The sequence below is a fragment of the Camelina sativa genome, chromosome 20 (genome assembly GCF_030686135.1).
Source record: "Camelina sativa cultivar CO46 ecotype springtype chromosome 20, ASM3068613v1".
Lineage (NCBI taxonomy): Eukaryota > Viridiplantae > Streptophyta > Magnoliopsida > Brassicales > Brassicaceae > Camelina > Camelina sativa.
The window spans coordinates 3332698-3349015 of NC_141899.1; the positions used below are offsets into that span (position 1 = coordinate 3332698).

At 37.5% G+C, this 16318-nt stretch overlaps 2 protein-coding genes and 1 non-coding gene across 13 annotated transcripts; 1 reads left to right on the forward strand and 2 right to left on the reverse strand.

The window, feature by feature from the left end:
* Positions 1–649: 649 nt before the first annotated feature.
* LOC104772168 (uncharacterized) lies at positions 650–6979 on the forward strand. 11 transcript variants are annotated; one of them, XM_087505591.1, is made up of 21 exons: positions 650–1319; positions 1683–1745; positions 1916–2241; positions 2372–2468; positions 2543–2620; positions 2713–2772; positions 2870–2974; positions 3181–3291; positions 3611–3652; positions 3795–3908; positions 3987–4063; positions 4436–4686; positions 4776–4897; positions 4994–5036; positions 5162–5253; positions 5399–5447; positions 5731–5801; positions 5890–6003; positions 6121–6221; positions 6524–6569; positions 6717–6979. In XM_087505591.1, exons 1-21 carry the CDS (start codon positions 1167–1169, stop codon positions 6765–6767), a joined length of 2166 nt encoding a protein of 721 aa, XP_087361717.1. In that variant the 5' UTR covers positions 650–1166; the 3' UTR covers positions 6768–6979. The 11 variants fall into 11 exon arrangements, 8 of the variants coding, with proteins under 8 accessions (XP_087361717.1, XP_087361722.1, XP_087361720.1 ...); XR_015593256.1 differs by having other exon boundaries at positions 700–1319; positions 4776–4886; XR_015593258.1 differs by having other exon boundaries at positions 700–1319; positions 4782–4886.
* LOC104772169 (uncharacterized) lies at positions 6959–9281 on the reverse strand. The gene is made up of 4 exons (XR_015593259.1): positions 8904–9281; positions 8101–8584; positions 7773–8004; positions 6959–7693 (listed from the first exon to the last, which is right to left on the reverse strand). It is a non-coding gene; the product is annotated as an uncharacterized LOC104772169 (transcript).
* Positions 9282–9590: 309 nt separating this feature from the next.
* LOC104769058 (uncharacterized) lies at positions 9591–14947 on the reverse strand. Its single transcript, XM_087505603.1, is given in 12 exon segments — positions 9591–9908; positions 9985–10231; positions 10316–10426; positions 10568–10635; positions 10855–10968; positions 11099–11193; positions 11345–11443; positions 11526–11586; positions 11803–11978; positions 12361–12428; positions 12869–14520; positions 14681–14947. Coding segments are annotated over 11 exon segments (2796 nt in total). The 5' UTR covers positions 14515–14520; positions 14681–14947; the 3' UTR covers positions 9591–9797.
* Positions 14948–16318: the final 1371 nt, after the last annotated feature.

Consider the following 16318-nt stretch of genomic DNA (forward strand, 5'->3'; position numbering starts at 1 on the left):
TGATAACGAGTGTTTGTTTTCCAAATAAGCATGTGTTAATTTGGTTTATGTGATTTAACGTAACATCTATTCTCTCATTTCATATTACTTGGTAGTTTTACCAAAATAAAAAGATTGTTTCACACCAATTTTGTTTTCTCTTTTTTAATCAGTTTTATCTTTAATTAATACGCTATAATATAAAATAAAATTTTAACTCTAAAATGAAAAATTATGAAATAATTATTACATTATTTTGTTTGATATACATAACTAATTTTTTAAAAAGTTGTAAATACAAAACAACAAATAATATGAAATAAAATTTTAATTGTAAAACGACAAATAAAATAAAAACAAAAAAGATTTATTGCACTATTTTGTTTGATGTAAGTAATAAATAAAATTTATAAATTGTAAATACAAAACGACAAATAATTTGAAACAAAATTTTATTCTAAAACGACAAATAAAACGGAAATCGTATAAAATAATTATTTTAAAATTAAGAATAGAAACCAACTATAATTAGTTACTATAGATTACAGGTTGTCAAATAAAATAAAAATAGAAAACCAAAAGTTACTACAATTAAAGAAAAAAAAACAAATAAATTTGGTGTAATAATAATGATAAATAATTTAAAGACAATAATGAGTAAGAGTGCTGAATATTCTTCTAATCTAATAAAACACTATTAATGAGAAAGAAAACAACTTTAATAATTAGAATTGGAACCAAAAATAAAATTGAGAAACCCAATTCTGAGAGGTCACCACCACAACTCTCTCACACACAACTCCATAAGAGAGTTTGCTCGAAGAAGAAGAAGAAGAAGAAGAAGAAGAAGAAGAAGAAGAAGAAGAAGATGAAGATGCAGAATAATTTTGAAATCCATTTGTGTTTCTTTTTCGTATGATTCGAAACTAATCTTCATCATTCCTCCTCAATCATACACCATTCTTTCTTAATCTCAATCTCCAAGCTCGTTTTTTTTTTTAAATTCTCACCACTAGTATTGAAAATCTCGAAGCTTCTCTTCGGATAATACCTTAAATGGTGATTAGTCACTCGAAAACCTAGATGAGATTTTGAGACTAGGCTGGAATTGGAGCCGTGTTTTGTTTTTTTTTTGGGGTTCAGTTTCTCTTGAGGGGTTCGATTTGGATTCAAGGACTGAAGGAAATATGGACAACGGCCATGAGGAAAGACTTGCCCAGAGGTTTTCAGGAGTGGGTCTCGGAGAATCTTCTGGTTCCCATGAAAACGATGTTAAAAACGATAGCTTGTTTCAAGTTATCAAAGCTGTTGAAGCAGCAGAAGCCACAATCAAGCAGCAGGTATCTCTTTCTTCTTATTTAGCTTCATTATCTCCTCTTGTGTCTCTGAAATTGTTTCAAATGAGAATACTTTTTTTACTATAGAGGTACTCTGCTTAATGCCTCAAAATCACTTAAAAGATATTTTCCAAGGTTCTGTGTAAGTTTCTTTAGGGCATATTAGTATAGCTGAAGAAAATGCAGGTTGGTTTGCTCTTAACTAATGCCAGGGAATAGAAAGTAGTATACTTTGGTTGTAAGGTCAATTTATGAAGTTCTTGTTTCTCTACTGCAAAATGGTTGGTTACTTGGGAAATGATTTGGGCACAGAGTGTGATTTGCGTCCAGCAGATAGATTTTATCTCTGACTTTATCTCTGACCAGGTGGAGGAGAATAACCTCTTAAAGGCTGAGCTTCAGAGAAGATATCTGGAGCTTGCCAAATATGTAAGTCGTTTGATTTGATTTTTCTGGTGAAATGACTGAATTGTATCTCTTTTCGTCCCCAGTGATTTCTGTTGACATTTCCATGGCATGCGTTTAGAGTTTCTCTGACCAAAGTTGTGGTTTATATGTGTGTTAATATGCTAGTTTTTTTTTGTCTCTATCTTCCTTAGAAATCAGGAGAATCGTTGCCTCAGACATCTGATCTCCACTCGAATGCTACAACCGGTGGGTCTTCCCCGTTACACCTTTTGGCCGCTGGTGTTAATCCAGTTGACCGGGGGAAGGGAAAAATCAATGCTTCAGGTGCTGATTCGTCAGGTATGCTGGTTGTTCACCAGCAAGTGTATTTAAATGGAGAGGAAGCTACTGTGAGTCATCGTTCTGAAGACCATTCTGAGGGAATCATGACTAATGGCATTGTCAGAGGAACTGTAGGTGTTGCGGGAGCCTCTCAATTGTCTTCGTCGCCATCTACAATATCATTGTCTCCTATGAGGTATTGGACCTCTAATGAACACTGGCTCCTGTACTGCAGATTTATGTTTATCGCATGGTTAAGCTATATGAACATCAAGGCAGAGTGTATTCTTGTAAGTTGTAACCAAAATCTGTTTTTCCTTTGTTAGACCGCTATTGGAAGGAGATCACTCGCACATCAACTCATTTTCTCATGAGTTGATGCCAGTAGGTGGAGTGAATAATTCGGGCACTGCATGGAAGCAGGTCACACTCTTACTATCTCTTTTTCCTTTCTAGTGAAAGTGAGAGAATGTTTCCCTGACTATACAATTATCCAGGAGCTCATTCACAAGGTCCAAGAACAGGACCAAGAGATTTTGCGCTTACGAAAATATCTTGCTGATTATTCTGTCAAGGTGAATCGCTTGTTTTAATCTCTAGTTTTTTAATGCAGACGCGGTTGATTTTAAGTACATTGTTTAACTAACCCTTTCGCCTTTTTTTTAAGGAAGCCCAAATACGAAATGAAACATATGTTTTAGAAAAACGTATTGCGCACATGCGTTTGGTGAGCTTCTCTTTCTATTTTTTTTAAAATCTGTACAGACGGTTGGTTAATTATTCTGGTAACACTTAGGGACTATTTTTCCTTCTTGTTGTGACAGGCATTTGATCAACAACAACAAGACCTTATTGATGCTGCATCAAAATCTCTCTCATACAGACAAGAGATCATTGAGGAAAATATTCGCTTAACATATGCCTTACAGGTATTATCTTGTATCTTTGGGTACACTTTTCTGTCTTTTGACATATGTATTGCTAATCTTCGTTTATAGTTCATTTTATAATCCTTTTTGGTTGGAATCCAGTTATCGTCATTTCTTACCGATCTTTTTTAAATTCAAATCTGTCTTTGACACACCTCACTTTCATTTTATAAATCTATATTTAAAATGCCTTTTGGTTCTATCAGGCTGCAGAGCAAGAGAGATCTACTTTTGTGTCGTACTTGTTGCCTCTTCTGTCAGAATATTCGCTGCATCCACAAATTTCTGATTCTCAGTCTATTGTTAGCAGTGTGAAGGTTAGAACCAAAATCTTATGTTATATTTATTAGTTTATTTGTTGGCTTTTCAGATCTCCTTGACCGTCTATCTTCAAAATCATTTTCTGTTGAATAGTAGTTTTTGGCTGGAGACTTGTCAACTTTGCCGCCCTTGAAATTCATTAAAGTAAAAAACAAATGTAGAAAAAGTGATAAAATGGTTTCCTCAGTAACTTTTGAGCACCATAGAGAAAACTAAAGTGACTGATAGAGATCCCTGCTTCCTTGATGTGGGGGGTGAAGTTTTTATTGTCTCTTTCCCGTCACCGCATGTGATTGATGTTTACATCATATTCAGGTTCTATTTAGGCATCTGCAGGAGAAGCTCCATCTTACTGAGGTATGATATGCGGGTATGGGGTTTGCTGACACCATATTTCAGCGTTTAATTACAGTTTAGTCCCATGGTATTTGCTGGAGCTATTGGCTACTAATCTATGATAAGGTGATTTGTTCTGATCTTTTTTCTTTTCTGGTATTAGACAAAGCTAAAGGAGACAGAGTACCAGTTAGCACCGTGGCAGTCAGATGTAAATCACTCAAATGCGTCGCCTTTGTCAGCATATCAACCTGTTGGTGTGGGTTTGAGATACTCAGTAAGTTCATATTCCTTAATGTCCTATCAATGTGCTTAAGTGACTTAAACTCAAATATCCTTCTTTGATTTCCATTAGACAGATCCGGAACACCATCATCAAGATGGGCGTGGTGGCTCAGCTGCAAGTAATTACCATTTTGATGATCCCGAGAGGTATAAATGCACTAACTTCTTATTGATTCCTGGAGACCCGGGTTAGTAGTGATTCTTAACTAATACCAAGAGTAAGGGATGTAAAGATGATGTTGGAAGCAATGAATATTGTAAGTTTTTGGGGGATGGGCTGGGCGAAGCTAAATGCTGATATTATGCATGTCCAAATTGTCAAGTTTCTGTGTCAATTAGACACTTTGAACATTTGTTACTTTCTTCTTTCTAGATAACCATAAAAACCCTAACTTTCTAGCATGGTAACATTTTCTGAGTCCTTGCCTGGGTTTTATGCAATGCAGCTAATGGTGGATGAATGCTTTTGATTTGCAATGTTAAAATTTGTTAAATGATCAAACGTGTCTTGTGTAACAGTAGGTCGCCAGCCTTCCAGATGCCTGTGCAGCCAGCTCTCAACCAAGATGAATCTCATGGACCAAATAATCGTGTTCAGTTTCGTGAGCCCCTCAGCAATACTTTTATGGATGATGCATATCCAGAAGAACAAGCGGATACTAATCAAACTTTGGAAAATTCGACTTATGTGGCTGTTGATGATCCAAGCCCCTCAAATTATCCGATTTTGGCCCCAGTTCTTGAGGAACCATCTTCATCAATTTCCGAGGGTAATGGTTAATAGCTAAAATAGTGGCATAATACCAATTCCATCACTGTCTTTCACTTTGTTTTGAATATTGTAAATCACTCTTGACAGCTGCAGATGAGGATCCATTGCCAGGTATAGCAGACTTACAGATATCAGGAGAACCATTTCCTGGACGAGAGCTTCAGGTTTCTGGTCACTCTATCAATGGAACGACAAAATGTAATTTTGAGGTGCATGCGAAATTGAAAGTATTAGTTTTTACCAAGTTTACGTCAAATTGCATTTTTAATATATCTTCTCCGGTACTCCCTTTCTTGAAATTTCAGTGGGTACGACATCTGGAGGATGGATCAGTAAACTACATTGATGGTACACATTTTCCCTACTACCCTTGCTTTATTCCAAGGATTGTCTTTCTGTTTTTCTTTACAGTTAGATATGGCGATAGAAAAAAATATCTAAGAGCTTGACTGTTGACAATATTCAAAACGCAGGAGCAAAGAGGCCAAATTATCTTGTCACTGCCGATGATGTTGATTTATACCTTGCTATTGAAGTTCACCCCTTGGATGACAAGAACCGCAAGGTTTATTTTTTACTTAATCTTCTCTGTGGAATAAGAGAATACTTCTAAAGCTATGTTTGGGGACTTTAATATTGTGCTAGATGTGATTACCATTTTGTTAAGTGTCTGGTTGTTTAATTCTTTCGGCTTTTCTATCTGATTCTAGGGGGAGCTTGTGAGGGTCTTCGCCAATGAGAATTGCAAGATCACATGTCGTAAGTGCTTTTACTCAGAAACTTTTGGTCGCTCATGTACTTAAACTCAATCTGTGGCTTGTTTGATCCATACCTGTCGTTTCTCCGTAGTTTTACCTGTAGAGTTAAAGAAATCTATAGCCAGTTTGTGCAGTATTGGTTTCTTCTGGCTGTTTTTCGGTTGGTCTGATCATTTAATTCTAGCTCTTTAAATCTAAGGGTTCCTGGATAATCATAAGAAAATTTCTTGTATAGCGTAATTCGCAGTTATTTTTCTAAATCTATTCCTCTTCTATTTTCTCAGATCCAGAGATGCAGAGCCATATAGAGAAGAGTCTTTATAATGGTCATGCGTTATACAAAGTCACCTATTCAGTATGACAGTTCTCTTATTTCATCGTTTACAATTTTATATGTGTTTTTTGATTTGCCTCTTTACTATATGATCTCTCTTTTGAAACAGATTGGTTATATGGATATATGGGAAGCAGCTACATTGTCTATTAAGAAAGAAGGCTACAGCATCAAACCTAATAATGATCCTGTAATTACAGAAAAGTTCTCCTCTTCTACTGCGGTTAGAGTCTTGCCTTATGTGTCCCTTTTTCTCAGAAATTTGATGTTGGCTGATTATATGCTAACATACATATCGTAGAATGAACTAATATTATGATCTTTCTGATTCTTCTCTTAGATTGTGATTCCCTTTGATCAGCCTGCGGATTTTGTGATTATTGGTACCGATGGTGTGGAGCATCTCTGTCGAGTGGAGAATGATGCAACAGATCTTAGCTGGTAAGTAGAATTTGGGTTTCTTTGGATGAAATAAAGTAGATTAAAACTCTTACGTCCTGTGAATGCAGGAATTGTCTATGAAAACGTTGAAAATAGATGAAAGCGAAACCTTTTGGTCTTCTTTCTTTTTGTGTTTTCGAAAGAATCATCAATAGCCAAAACTTCAATCTGAATACATTGAATATCTTGATTGTGTTTTCTTTCTAAATGAAGTTGTTTAATGTGTTACAAGTATTCATTGAAGTTTCCGGTTTCTTGTATTAAGCAGTGGATCTTTTGTTTTGTGTTTTTCTATTGGGCAGCTCAAGAGATACAATTGTGCTCACCCTTAGATTATTTCTAAAGAAGGTAAATGTTTCAGCAGATAACCATCTATCTTCTTTAATAACATCTTTGGTTTGTTTATTTTCGTAAAAGCTAATTTCAGCTTAATATACAAGAGTTAGCATTTTGAGAAGCATTGATTGATGATTTGGTTTGCTAATTTTGTTGCAGGCTCTGCAGAGAAAGAAGCAGAAGAAAAAAGGATTTTTGTTTAACAAATGAGTTTTTGGTAAATAGTATTGTTGGCTCTTTTTTTTTTTTTTTTTTTCTTCTCGCCTCTCCAGCTTTACAATATTAGAGATAGTCTTATGAACTGTTTAGTGTTATTTATGTAAGGCTGCTGTGCTATAGCTGATTAAAAAAAAACTATTCAATCGATTTCAGTATAGGAAAAAAAATGAGCAAAAAAAAAGTAATAAACCAATTTTTTTCTTTATCACACTAGAGTTCTCTTGAGTTCCATCTTACTTCAATTTCATTACAAGTGGTCAGTTCGATGAATTTTTACATGAAGACTGAAACTGCAATCAACTGCAATCATCCTTTCTAAAGAGAAGCCAATCCAAATTCAAGTTAACACAAATCTGTTTCTTATCTAAAAGAAACTCAATGGAACATTCATTCTAATTACCAGAATGACTCTCCACTTAGTGAACTAATTACCATTCGTCCCACTTGTGCATGAAGTCATCCCACATATTAAATGCAATGGAGTCTCGTAGAGAATCAGCAACAACATCTGTAGGCGTAGAATTCAAGTGCAGCAATTCCAGTTCTTCTTCCTCTTGTCCATACGGTTGCTCCACTAGACCAACATACTTCAGCACAAGCAGCAAAGAGCCAGTCATGAACCCCGTCTTCCCTTTTAATGAAGTTATGTAAAGTACAAGTAGCAATCACTAGATCCCTCTGGACATGGAACGGATACTGAGGCGCCGATATCAGGATTGGAAACCGGGTTTTCAGCATGCTGAATGATCTTTGAATAACGTTGCTTAGAGACATGTGCCGGTGATTAAAAAGCTCATGTGCGTTCTGTGGCATTTGGCTTGCACCACGAAACTCGTGGAGACAGTACCTTGTTCCAGGGTATGGAGCAATGAATCCTTGTGTGTTTGTGTACTCTCTATCGACAAGATAATATTTTCCTGGAAAAAGGGAGCAAACTTGAGATGGGACTCGTAAAAATCTCAAGGGATATGCTGGATGTAAGTTAGAAAAAATAACCTTTGGGAGCTTGTGGGAAATTCTGGTTTGGATCGTCTAGGACTGCTCTTAAGATGTGTAAATCCTCAACAGAGCCTTCCCATCCCGGATAGACGAATATAAACTGTGAATCAAAAGTGCAAGCTGCAAGCACATTCTGAGTAAGTATGCCTTTCTTGTTATGAAACCGAGACTGGTGTTTTGTAGGAAGGTGAGCAGGAATTTGCAAGCCATCTAAAACTCCGATACAATCCTGAGATAAGGGTATATAAACAAAGCAAAACTAATAATTTTGCACCACAATTCCAAAACTCAAGAGTTTGTAATGATGATTAGATTCTTTCATTACCTGGAAATATGGATAAAGCCTTTTGCTATTGACTATCTCGGGAGATGTTTCCAGAGATGGTGGGTGAAGGAACTCACGTGACAAGGACTTAACCGCCTTTAGCACGTTGTTAAAATGCCGGCTAATGGTTTCACCAGAACGCTGGAACCTCTCTTGTATCACTCTGATTCGCTGATTATGGCCAATGATGCTTAAGAATATAGCAACTGCTCTTCTACCAAAACACCAGTAGTATCACGCAGCAAGCCTTTCCCTCGAAGTGTTTCAGATAGCTTATGAAACACATGCTTATCCATCCGAAGCAGTTCCCTGCAATCTTTAACAGGTCCTTCTAGCAAGGCTTTCAAATATGTACATATCGTAGGTGGCGAATTACTCTGAGGTTGATTCACACAACTTTGGTAGTACAAGTAACCAGCAGCTGCAGCAACTAATTCCATCTCATCCAATTCTATGTCAAAATCTTCGTTACTAGTGGACGAATCTGAAAGTAGAGCCAAAAGATAACAGAGCAATTCCATATGATCAAAGTTTCTACCAGTGACAATCTTCATTCATAAGTAAAAACGAAAGCAGCAATAACATCATTTCACCAGAAGTAAGTAACACAAGAATAGACATAGCAAAAAGGTCAAATCTTTAGGAACTATAAAACATACAGATGAGCAAAAACTAAGCAGCTCTACTACACTTTCCCTGTAGCCACTTGAATCGTTTCTCATTTTTCAAAGAGATGAAAATTTCCCGATAGGTCGGGTCCTCAAACAAATCCAAGGCAAGAAAATAGGTATGTTGATCAACACCTTGTAAATCGTCCAATGCTTTGATGCATTTGCTGATAGAGAACCTATCCCCGTCCTTGGTCAATGCCGCTGCCCTCATTTTGGAAGCTGCTGCGATTTCTAGCATCGCCACAAGCCTTGCGACCTCTCTTGCGTGTTGTTGTTGGTCCAGAACTAGAAGGGGTAGACTTGTTATGTCCACCAGTGACGTTAACTTCGTCTCCAGAGCCAGAGCAAGGTTCATCATCACCAGACATCCTTCAAAAAAAAGCTTCAACGTAAGAGAATCAAAACAATGAACGAACCTCTAAGCTCGAAAGCTAGGGTTTTTTTAACTCGATACATGACAATAAAATGGGATTCTTCATATTAAAGACGGAGAGCGACAAGGGTTTGATTTCGATGAACACAAAGCTTACATTTAGAAACGGAAACAAGACGATAAAGACGAAGATGGAAGAAGCTTTTGCTTAAAGCCCGAGAGAGTGAGAGATTAACCAAAGCGTCCCATTAGTTAAATATCCGATCAACTCATATTTTCTCTAATTGTGAACCAAAACCTTATCCCAAATCTCAAAAATTGAGTTTATACGGTTATACCATACCTTTAATTTTTTCCCAATTGAGTTGATTAATAAAGTGCTTAATCTTCGATTTTTCGGTATCTCACCATAATTGAAAAACAATGCTAATACAAAAACGGGAAGCAGGAGGAAATATCCATGAGGAGATTGATTATATCTGTAGTCTGTACTCTTATACTAAAATTAACAATCAAATATTTAACTTCCACAAATTTTACATGAAGAAGTACACAAGACACAGCCCAAAGAAACTGTTCTTTTTAATCATAAAATGAAGGATAAAAGAGTTTTGTAAGAAGAAGAGAAGGTAAAGAGCATGAAAAGCTTGGTTTTAGTTGGGCGAGAGAAAATGAACACGAGCAAGTGTGTACTCTTTTCCAGCAATCCAAACACCAGTTTGTGACCACTGTACATCTTCCCAATCAAGATTCTCCTCCAACACCTACTCAATTCAAAATCCTTAATCATCATCAACTATTCTTTACAATCAAAAATAGAGTCAAAATGGATATATATACCTCGATATGATCTGCTGGGAGTGGAAACCCGATAGACCGCATAACCTTCTGCGGGAGAGGTTTCTTACAGCGTGACCAACGGAAAACATCGATTAAACTGTTGTCTGAATCTGTCTTGTCACCGTTTGTAAGATGGTTCTGTGACTTGTTGTTATTATTATCTGTCTCCATAGCTTCATGTGATGATCGTTGTTGTGAGGCTTGGATTGCTTTGATAGTCTTCTCTCCCGAGAAACAGAGCTCATACCTTTTTCCATACAAAGATCAATTCAGCGTTCAAGACCTTATTCATGTCAATGAAAACACATGTGTTTATATGATTTGTGAGTACCTGCATGAATGTGTTTCTAAGTACAAAACTTCTCCTTTCTTCAAGCGGGCAGAGGTGAAAAGAGGCTTCTTGAGACCCTTATCAGCGACAATGCTTATACTATATTTGATCCTGCAAAAGAGTAGATCAATGCGTGAGTAGAACTCATCTTGCGTCTGTCTGAACCTTTTAGGTGATATAGATTCATGATACAGTTAGGAAACTCAGTGAACATTTCTTTGAAGCATTGGGAGAAATTATTCAGACGGTTACCAAGGTTCATTGCAGAGGTTGTATTGTATTGTCACTTCTCGTACAAACCTTTGTTGCCGCAGAGCATTCTACAAATCGGTAAACAAGTCATCAGTGATCAAAAGATATAAAATATGAGAAAATTATGCACACTGAAAATGCCATCTGTCATAATGCAATAGTTGTAAAAGATTGCACCATATGCTTGCAGTCAACAATACTGCAATCTGTCTGATCAAAAATCCAAATGAAGTAAAGAATGGGGAACACTAAGAGTGCAGAGATTTCCAAACTGGAAGGAAAAATACCGAAGCTGCAGCTCTGGTGGTCATAGATCTCTCAACAGCCATTGGTGCAAGTGTTGGCTCCACAGTTGAGGAGTGTGTAAGAGAGGGTTCCAGTTCAATAGTTCCACCTCCTTTCTGGAATCATATCATCAGAAATATCATAAGGATCTGTACACAAATGTCCTTTCCAAACTGGATATTATGCACATGTGGGAGAAGGTTGTCAAGGTAATAAAAGGACAGATAACGACAGATGTCAAATCACCTTCAATATATAGCACCGCTCAACTCTGTAACTGCATCCGATTCCAGCTCCCCATGCTCGAGAACGGACATTGTTCCTTAGCTTGGAGGTGTAGTCTAACAAATTTATTCGTTAGAATGGAAGTTCGATAAAGGTTCTCTCTTGTTGTAAACAGAGAGAAACTCAATATAGTATGAAGTTTTTGCCCATGAACATGGAATACTTAATTGAAGGAATAATAAGCAAGATGGAGGTAAGCTAACTCACAGTCTTGTGACGGCAAGACTCTAATAGTAGCGCGCAACTCTTGCATTGTCGGTGGAGGAGGAGAAGCAGTGGGACGACAGTAACCTGTATGCATGAGAACTAGATGACAGATAGACTAGAATCAGTGTGATGTTCGGACCAAACAAAGACATCAATTGCAAAAATTCGTTAGGACATGTACCAGCAACAAGATCCGAATCGTCTGTGTATATATCTGTTCCCCATAGCTGGCCACCTCTTACCTGCATAGACACGAGCCAAAGGTCTCAGCAGACAACAAACAAGGGATGATTTAAAAAGAGCTGTCTTTCCCAAATTAATAGGCAAAGTAAATTATAGCGCTTAATCAAACAAAGATGCAGATTGGAACTAAGACAATATGAGATACTATGACACAAGTCGTCTTGAAGAAAACCAATATAGAGATCATGAGATATTAGATCTATATTCTGTCTTACTTGGCGATTTGTAGCTGTAACATGCTCAGCTGGAATCCTAACTTCGAGAGTGGGGCCATTATTTGCGAAATCACCGCTTTTGTCAGGCTGGGACAAATCATATTCTTTCCACAGCTTAATCAGTTCTTGCATACATTCGCCAACTTTGTAAACAACAATCGACATCTCTGACTTGCCTGAATTATCACAATAAAATTCAACAAACTGACAGTCTGACCCAATTATAAACTGCAAGCAATGCAGCACATTAGAAGATAAAAGCAACAGAGTTGATAATAGTTAAATAAACCTACTTAGAAAAGGAAAAAAAATCAAGGATATTAGTTCCGTTTAGTATCTCAAATCTAAAGTAGCATTAAGGATCAAACCAACTTTTTGGTCCAAATATTTTAGATCTTGATGAATTTTATATTTGACATTCTACTGTGAGTAAGGAACTGCGACCTAGGGACGACTAGAAACCACGAAATAGATTGGTTATCAAGAACATGTCTGTTCGTAGATGACCATTTCAATGATACGCAAAAGACGAATGCCAAGTTAACCGGGTTTGTTTACTGTTGTTCTCCAAGCAGTGCAACTCGATCCGCTATTAAGGATATAGAATTGAATGATTACCTTGTACTCTGCAAAATAAAAACAATCAAACACGGATTATGCATTAAAAGACGGGTCAGTAAGTCTTGAGCTTCGCTAATACCTAACTTATGTGATAAAACTTAACAGAGATAGAAAAGGAGAGTGTTGAGGAAGGGAATCCAGAGAAAAATCAATTTTGGGTTCTAACATCTAAGAGATAAGACATTACAAAATCTAAGGTGCACGATTTTATTTCAAGGCTTTTCATCTCTTAAGAGGAAAGCAATAACGGTCATAGCCTATTAAAACAATAATAGCCCCTTCATCATATAATACGGTATTATGACCTGCAGATTTTACTATATAGGTTCCAATTTTAGTCAATGGAGTATGTCCCTCTAAATGGTAATATATAAAGAAGTCTGCTAAGCAATGAAAAACACATAATTAGACGAAGTATAGGTAGGATTAAATGAGAGAGACGCACCCTTCGTTGTCCTGACGTGAATGGACGCGGTCGCGGTTTGTAGTTTGTGGGCTGCCTCTCGGTCTCAGCGCTCTCTTCCGCTGCTGAACTCCATAATTGAAGGCATCCTTTTCCCTCTCTGTAGCTCCTTCACCCTCCAAACACCCATCTTCAGATTCCTTTTCACCGATTCTGCTGCGCTTTTCAGCTCTTTCTGCTTCTGAATCACCATCCCTCTCTCTCCTTTTTTCCTTTGATTCTCTTTCGTCTTTTTCCCAATTATCCGGTTCATTCTGCTTCTTCTGCTCTGGTGCCACATATTCCTGCTCTGCAGGTTTGACAGATGCTTCTCCCAACTCTTTCTCATTCTGCGAGACCTCTTTCTCAGCACCAGTCCTCGCCTCTCTTTTGATATGGTCTTTATCTTTCTCTTTATTTCTTTCGCGATCTTTCTGCTCCATCCTCTCTCGTTCCCACCTATCGGCTTCCCTTTCTTCTCTTCCAATCTCTTTGGGTTCACTCATGACACTACCACCAACAAGCACGGATCCTCTTCGGTCGCTTCTATCCTTGTCTCGGTCCCCCCATTCTCGATGCTTCAACTCTTTTCTTTTCTTATCTTTATCCTTAAATCTATCTTCTGTTTTTGCATCAACCTTGTTTTCTCCGACGGTTTCACGTCCTTCTAAATGAGGTCCCTCCACAGGTGCCGAGGAATCCTTAGGCCCAACGACGTCAGTTGGGCCTTGCGTGTTACCCCGGGATGCCACCCATGGATCGACATTTGCGGTCGAACCTTCAGCAACTCTCTTCCCTCTATGGTAATCCTTCTGCTCTTTCCAAGCCAAGTGACTAGACCCGTCCTTTTCCATTTTAACCTCATCTTTTTGTTCATTATAGTTCTGATTCTCCCTATCAAATTTGGTATCCCTAGTATAGTTTCCGGTATTACTACCTTTTCCGGTAAAATCATCCCCTGAACGCTCAAACTTGGCATCCCTGTCACTCTTAGGACCCTGAACATCCCTCTTAGTCTCACCATATATCTCTCTCCCATCATTCCTAGAATAGCTTCCAGTATTACCTTTCCCACTGAAGTCATCGACTGATCTCTCAAACTTCACATCTCTGTCACCTTTAGGACCCTGAATCTCCCTCTTTGTCTCACCATAGATCTCTCTCCCATCACTCCTGTTATCTCGGCTCTCAACCCTAACTTCCCTGCCATCCTTAGCACTAGGTTCGGACAGCACAGGGGTGTGAGTCAAATGAGGGTCACTTGAAGAAACCGTGGCGGGCAGCGAAGGAGACCGATACACAAGAGGAGAGCGTCTCTCTCCATCTCTAGGCTCACTTCTGGCAACCTTAACAGTTCTAGAATCAACCTCATAAGGAGCAGAAGAAGCAGCAGCAAGTGGTGGTGGATGAGAGTGAGGATGGGAATGGGGATGAGGAAGCGTGTGGATGTGAGGTTGAGGCTGAGGCTGTGGTTGAGATTGGGGATGCTGATGGTGATGATGAACCTGAGCCGGCGGTGGAGTTACAGGAGGATGCGTGGGTTTAGGGTAAGATCCTGAATCATCGTGAGGGTACTTCGCTGCTGAGGAAGAAGAAGGTGGTGGATGAGTAACACCCTCTTCATGAGATCTCTTCGGGACACCACTCATCACTACCTAAATTAACAAAAACCCCAAATTAATTCAACAAAACAGAATTGCACCTGATTCTAAACACGACCTAGAGCGAAACACACGTAATCTCAAATCACCAGAACGAAACATTTGAATCCCTAAAAATGAACATAGAAAATAACAAAAACGGATTTAGTTTTACCAATTGAAACTGAAGCAGAGCACGAAGAAGCAAACTCCGTTTTGGATTTTTCCCCGCCGGGAAGTAGAAATGGCAAAGTAGATTCGGACCTTTTGGCCTCTCTTGAGTTCGTTACGCCTCTCTCTCTCTCTCAGATTTTTGCCTTTCTCTCCCTTGGTTTGGGGGCTCGCTTGCTTAATTTTTTTTGGGACAAAATGTTATATTTCGCGTTAATATTGGCGTCTTCTCACAGACCGTCGTCATAGCACTTTTTTACCCAAACGATTTCTAGGTTTTATTTTATTGCGCGGTGTTGCCCTCATACTTATTTTATCTCTCATATTTTTCATCAACTTTTAATTCTATAGTTTACATCCACCTAATCCGTCCCTTGTATATTTTACTTGAGAAAACTGAACTGTTTGATAAAATGCAATAAAGTAATAAACTACATTGATAGACATTTCTTTTACTATAACATAACTAAATAGTAACCCGTGCTAAAATTATTTATGGTAAATTTAAAATATGGTAATATGGATTTAATCTCTCCTATTATTGTTCTTTGTTTCAACTTATTTAGTTTATATGGATTTTGTTTTTGGTCGTAACTAACTATAGCCGGTATTCAATAATTTTCCCGCGAAATCTATTGTATACATGACATTTCTTCTGCTTGAAGGGTTCCCTAGTTAGGTTAATTCAAAACCTTATGCAGTTTGAAAATATAAAATATATTACCACATTTATTAAAAGAAAAAAAAAATATGAAACAATCAAATATAATGATGGTCATGCATCAAATGTTCTGGAAAATTTATTTGAAGACGATATTCCTTGTTTTGCTTTGAGATTTTCCTTTTGGATCAGTTATCAGAACTTTCAATCCTGACTTAGGGCTCAAATTACTTATGTGAATCTTTTATAAGTTTTTCTATTAAATCGATAAAATTTTTGAAATATTTATATATAATTTGCGATTGAACTATGACCGTTGAGTCACTTAACTGCTTTTATTATAACCAATCACAAAAATGATAAATATATATATATATGTATATATAATACTTTTATACTTCTTTGTCCGATCTTTTGACTTTTAACTATTTTCCTACTGCTAAAAACACTTTTTATGTCCGGTAAAACGTTTTTATCACTCAAAATTTTGCGTTCGACTATAAATGCTAAGATCGGCTCTGTTGGTGCAGGATTTAGCACCCCAAACATACCGAACTAAACTAGAAAGATAATTTGATTACTTAACCAAATTCCCGGACTCTCGGTTAAGAACCCAATTCAATGTTTATGCATGAGAGGTCTGTTTAGAAGAAGGAGGCCCAGCAACGAAGATGGAGAAGCCGACTTCCCAGTTCGCCCAACGACCGACTTGAAGAAGAAGGAGCAACTTTCTATATTTTAGCTCTAGTTATAAGGAAAGTTAATATATTCTGTAATCTATCAAAAAGTATAAATAAGGGGAGACTTCTCCATTGTAAAGCATCCAGCATCTAATACAATAATCCAGTTCTTTTATTGTTCTTAGCAAAACCCTAACTTGAGTTCTAAACCCTTTTTCGATTTCAAAGCTTAGATCGAGTTTCTTAAGAGATAACTTCCTAAAATTTGTTTCCCTTACAGTGAATTTTTACCTACACATCT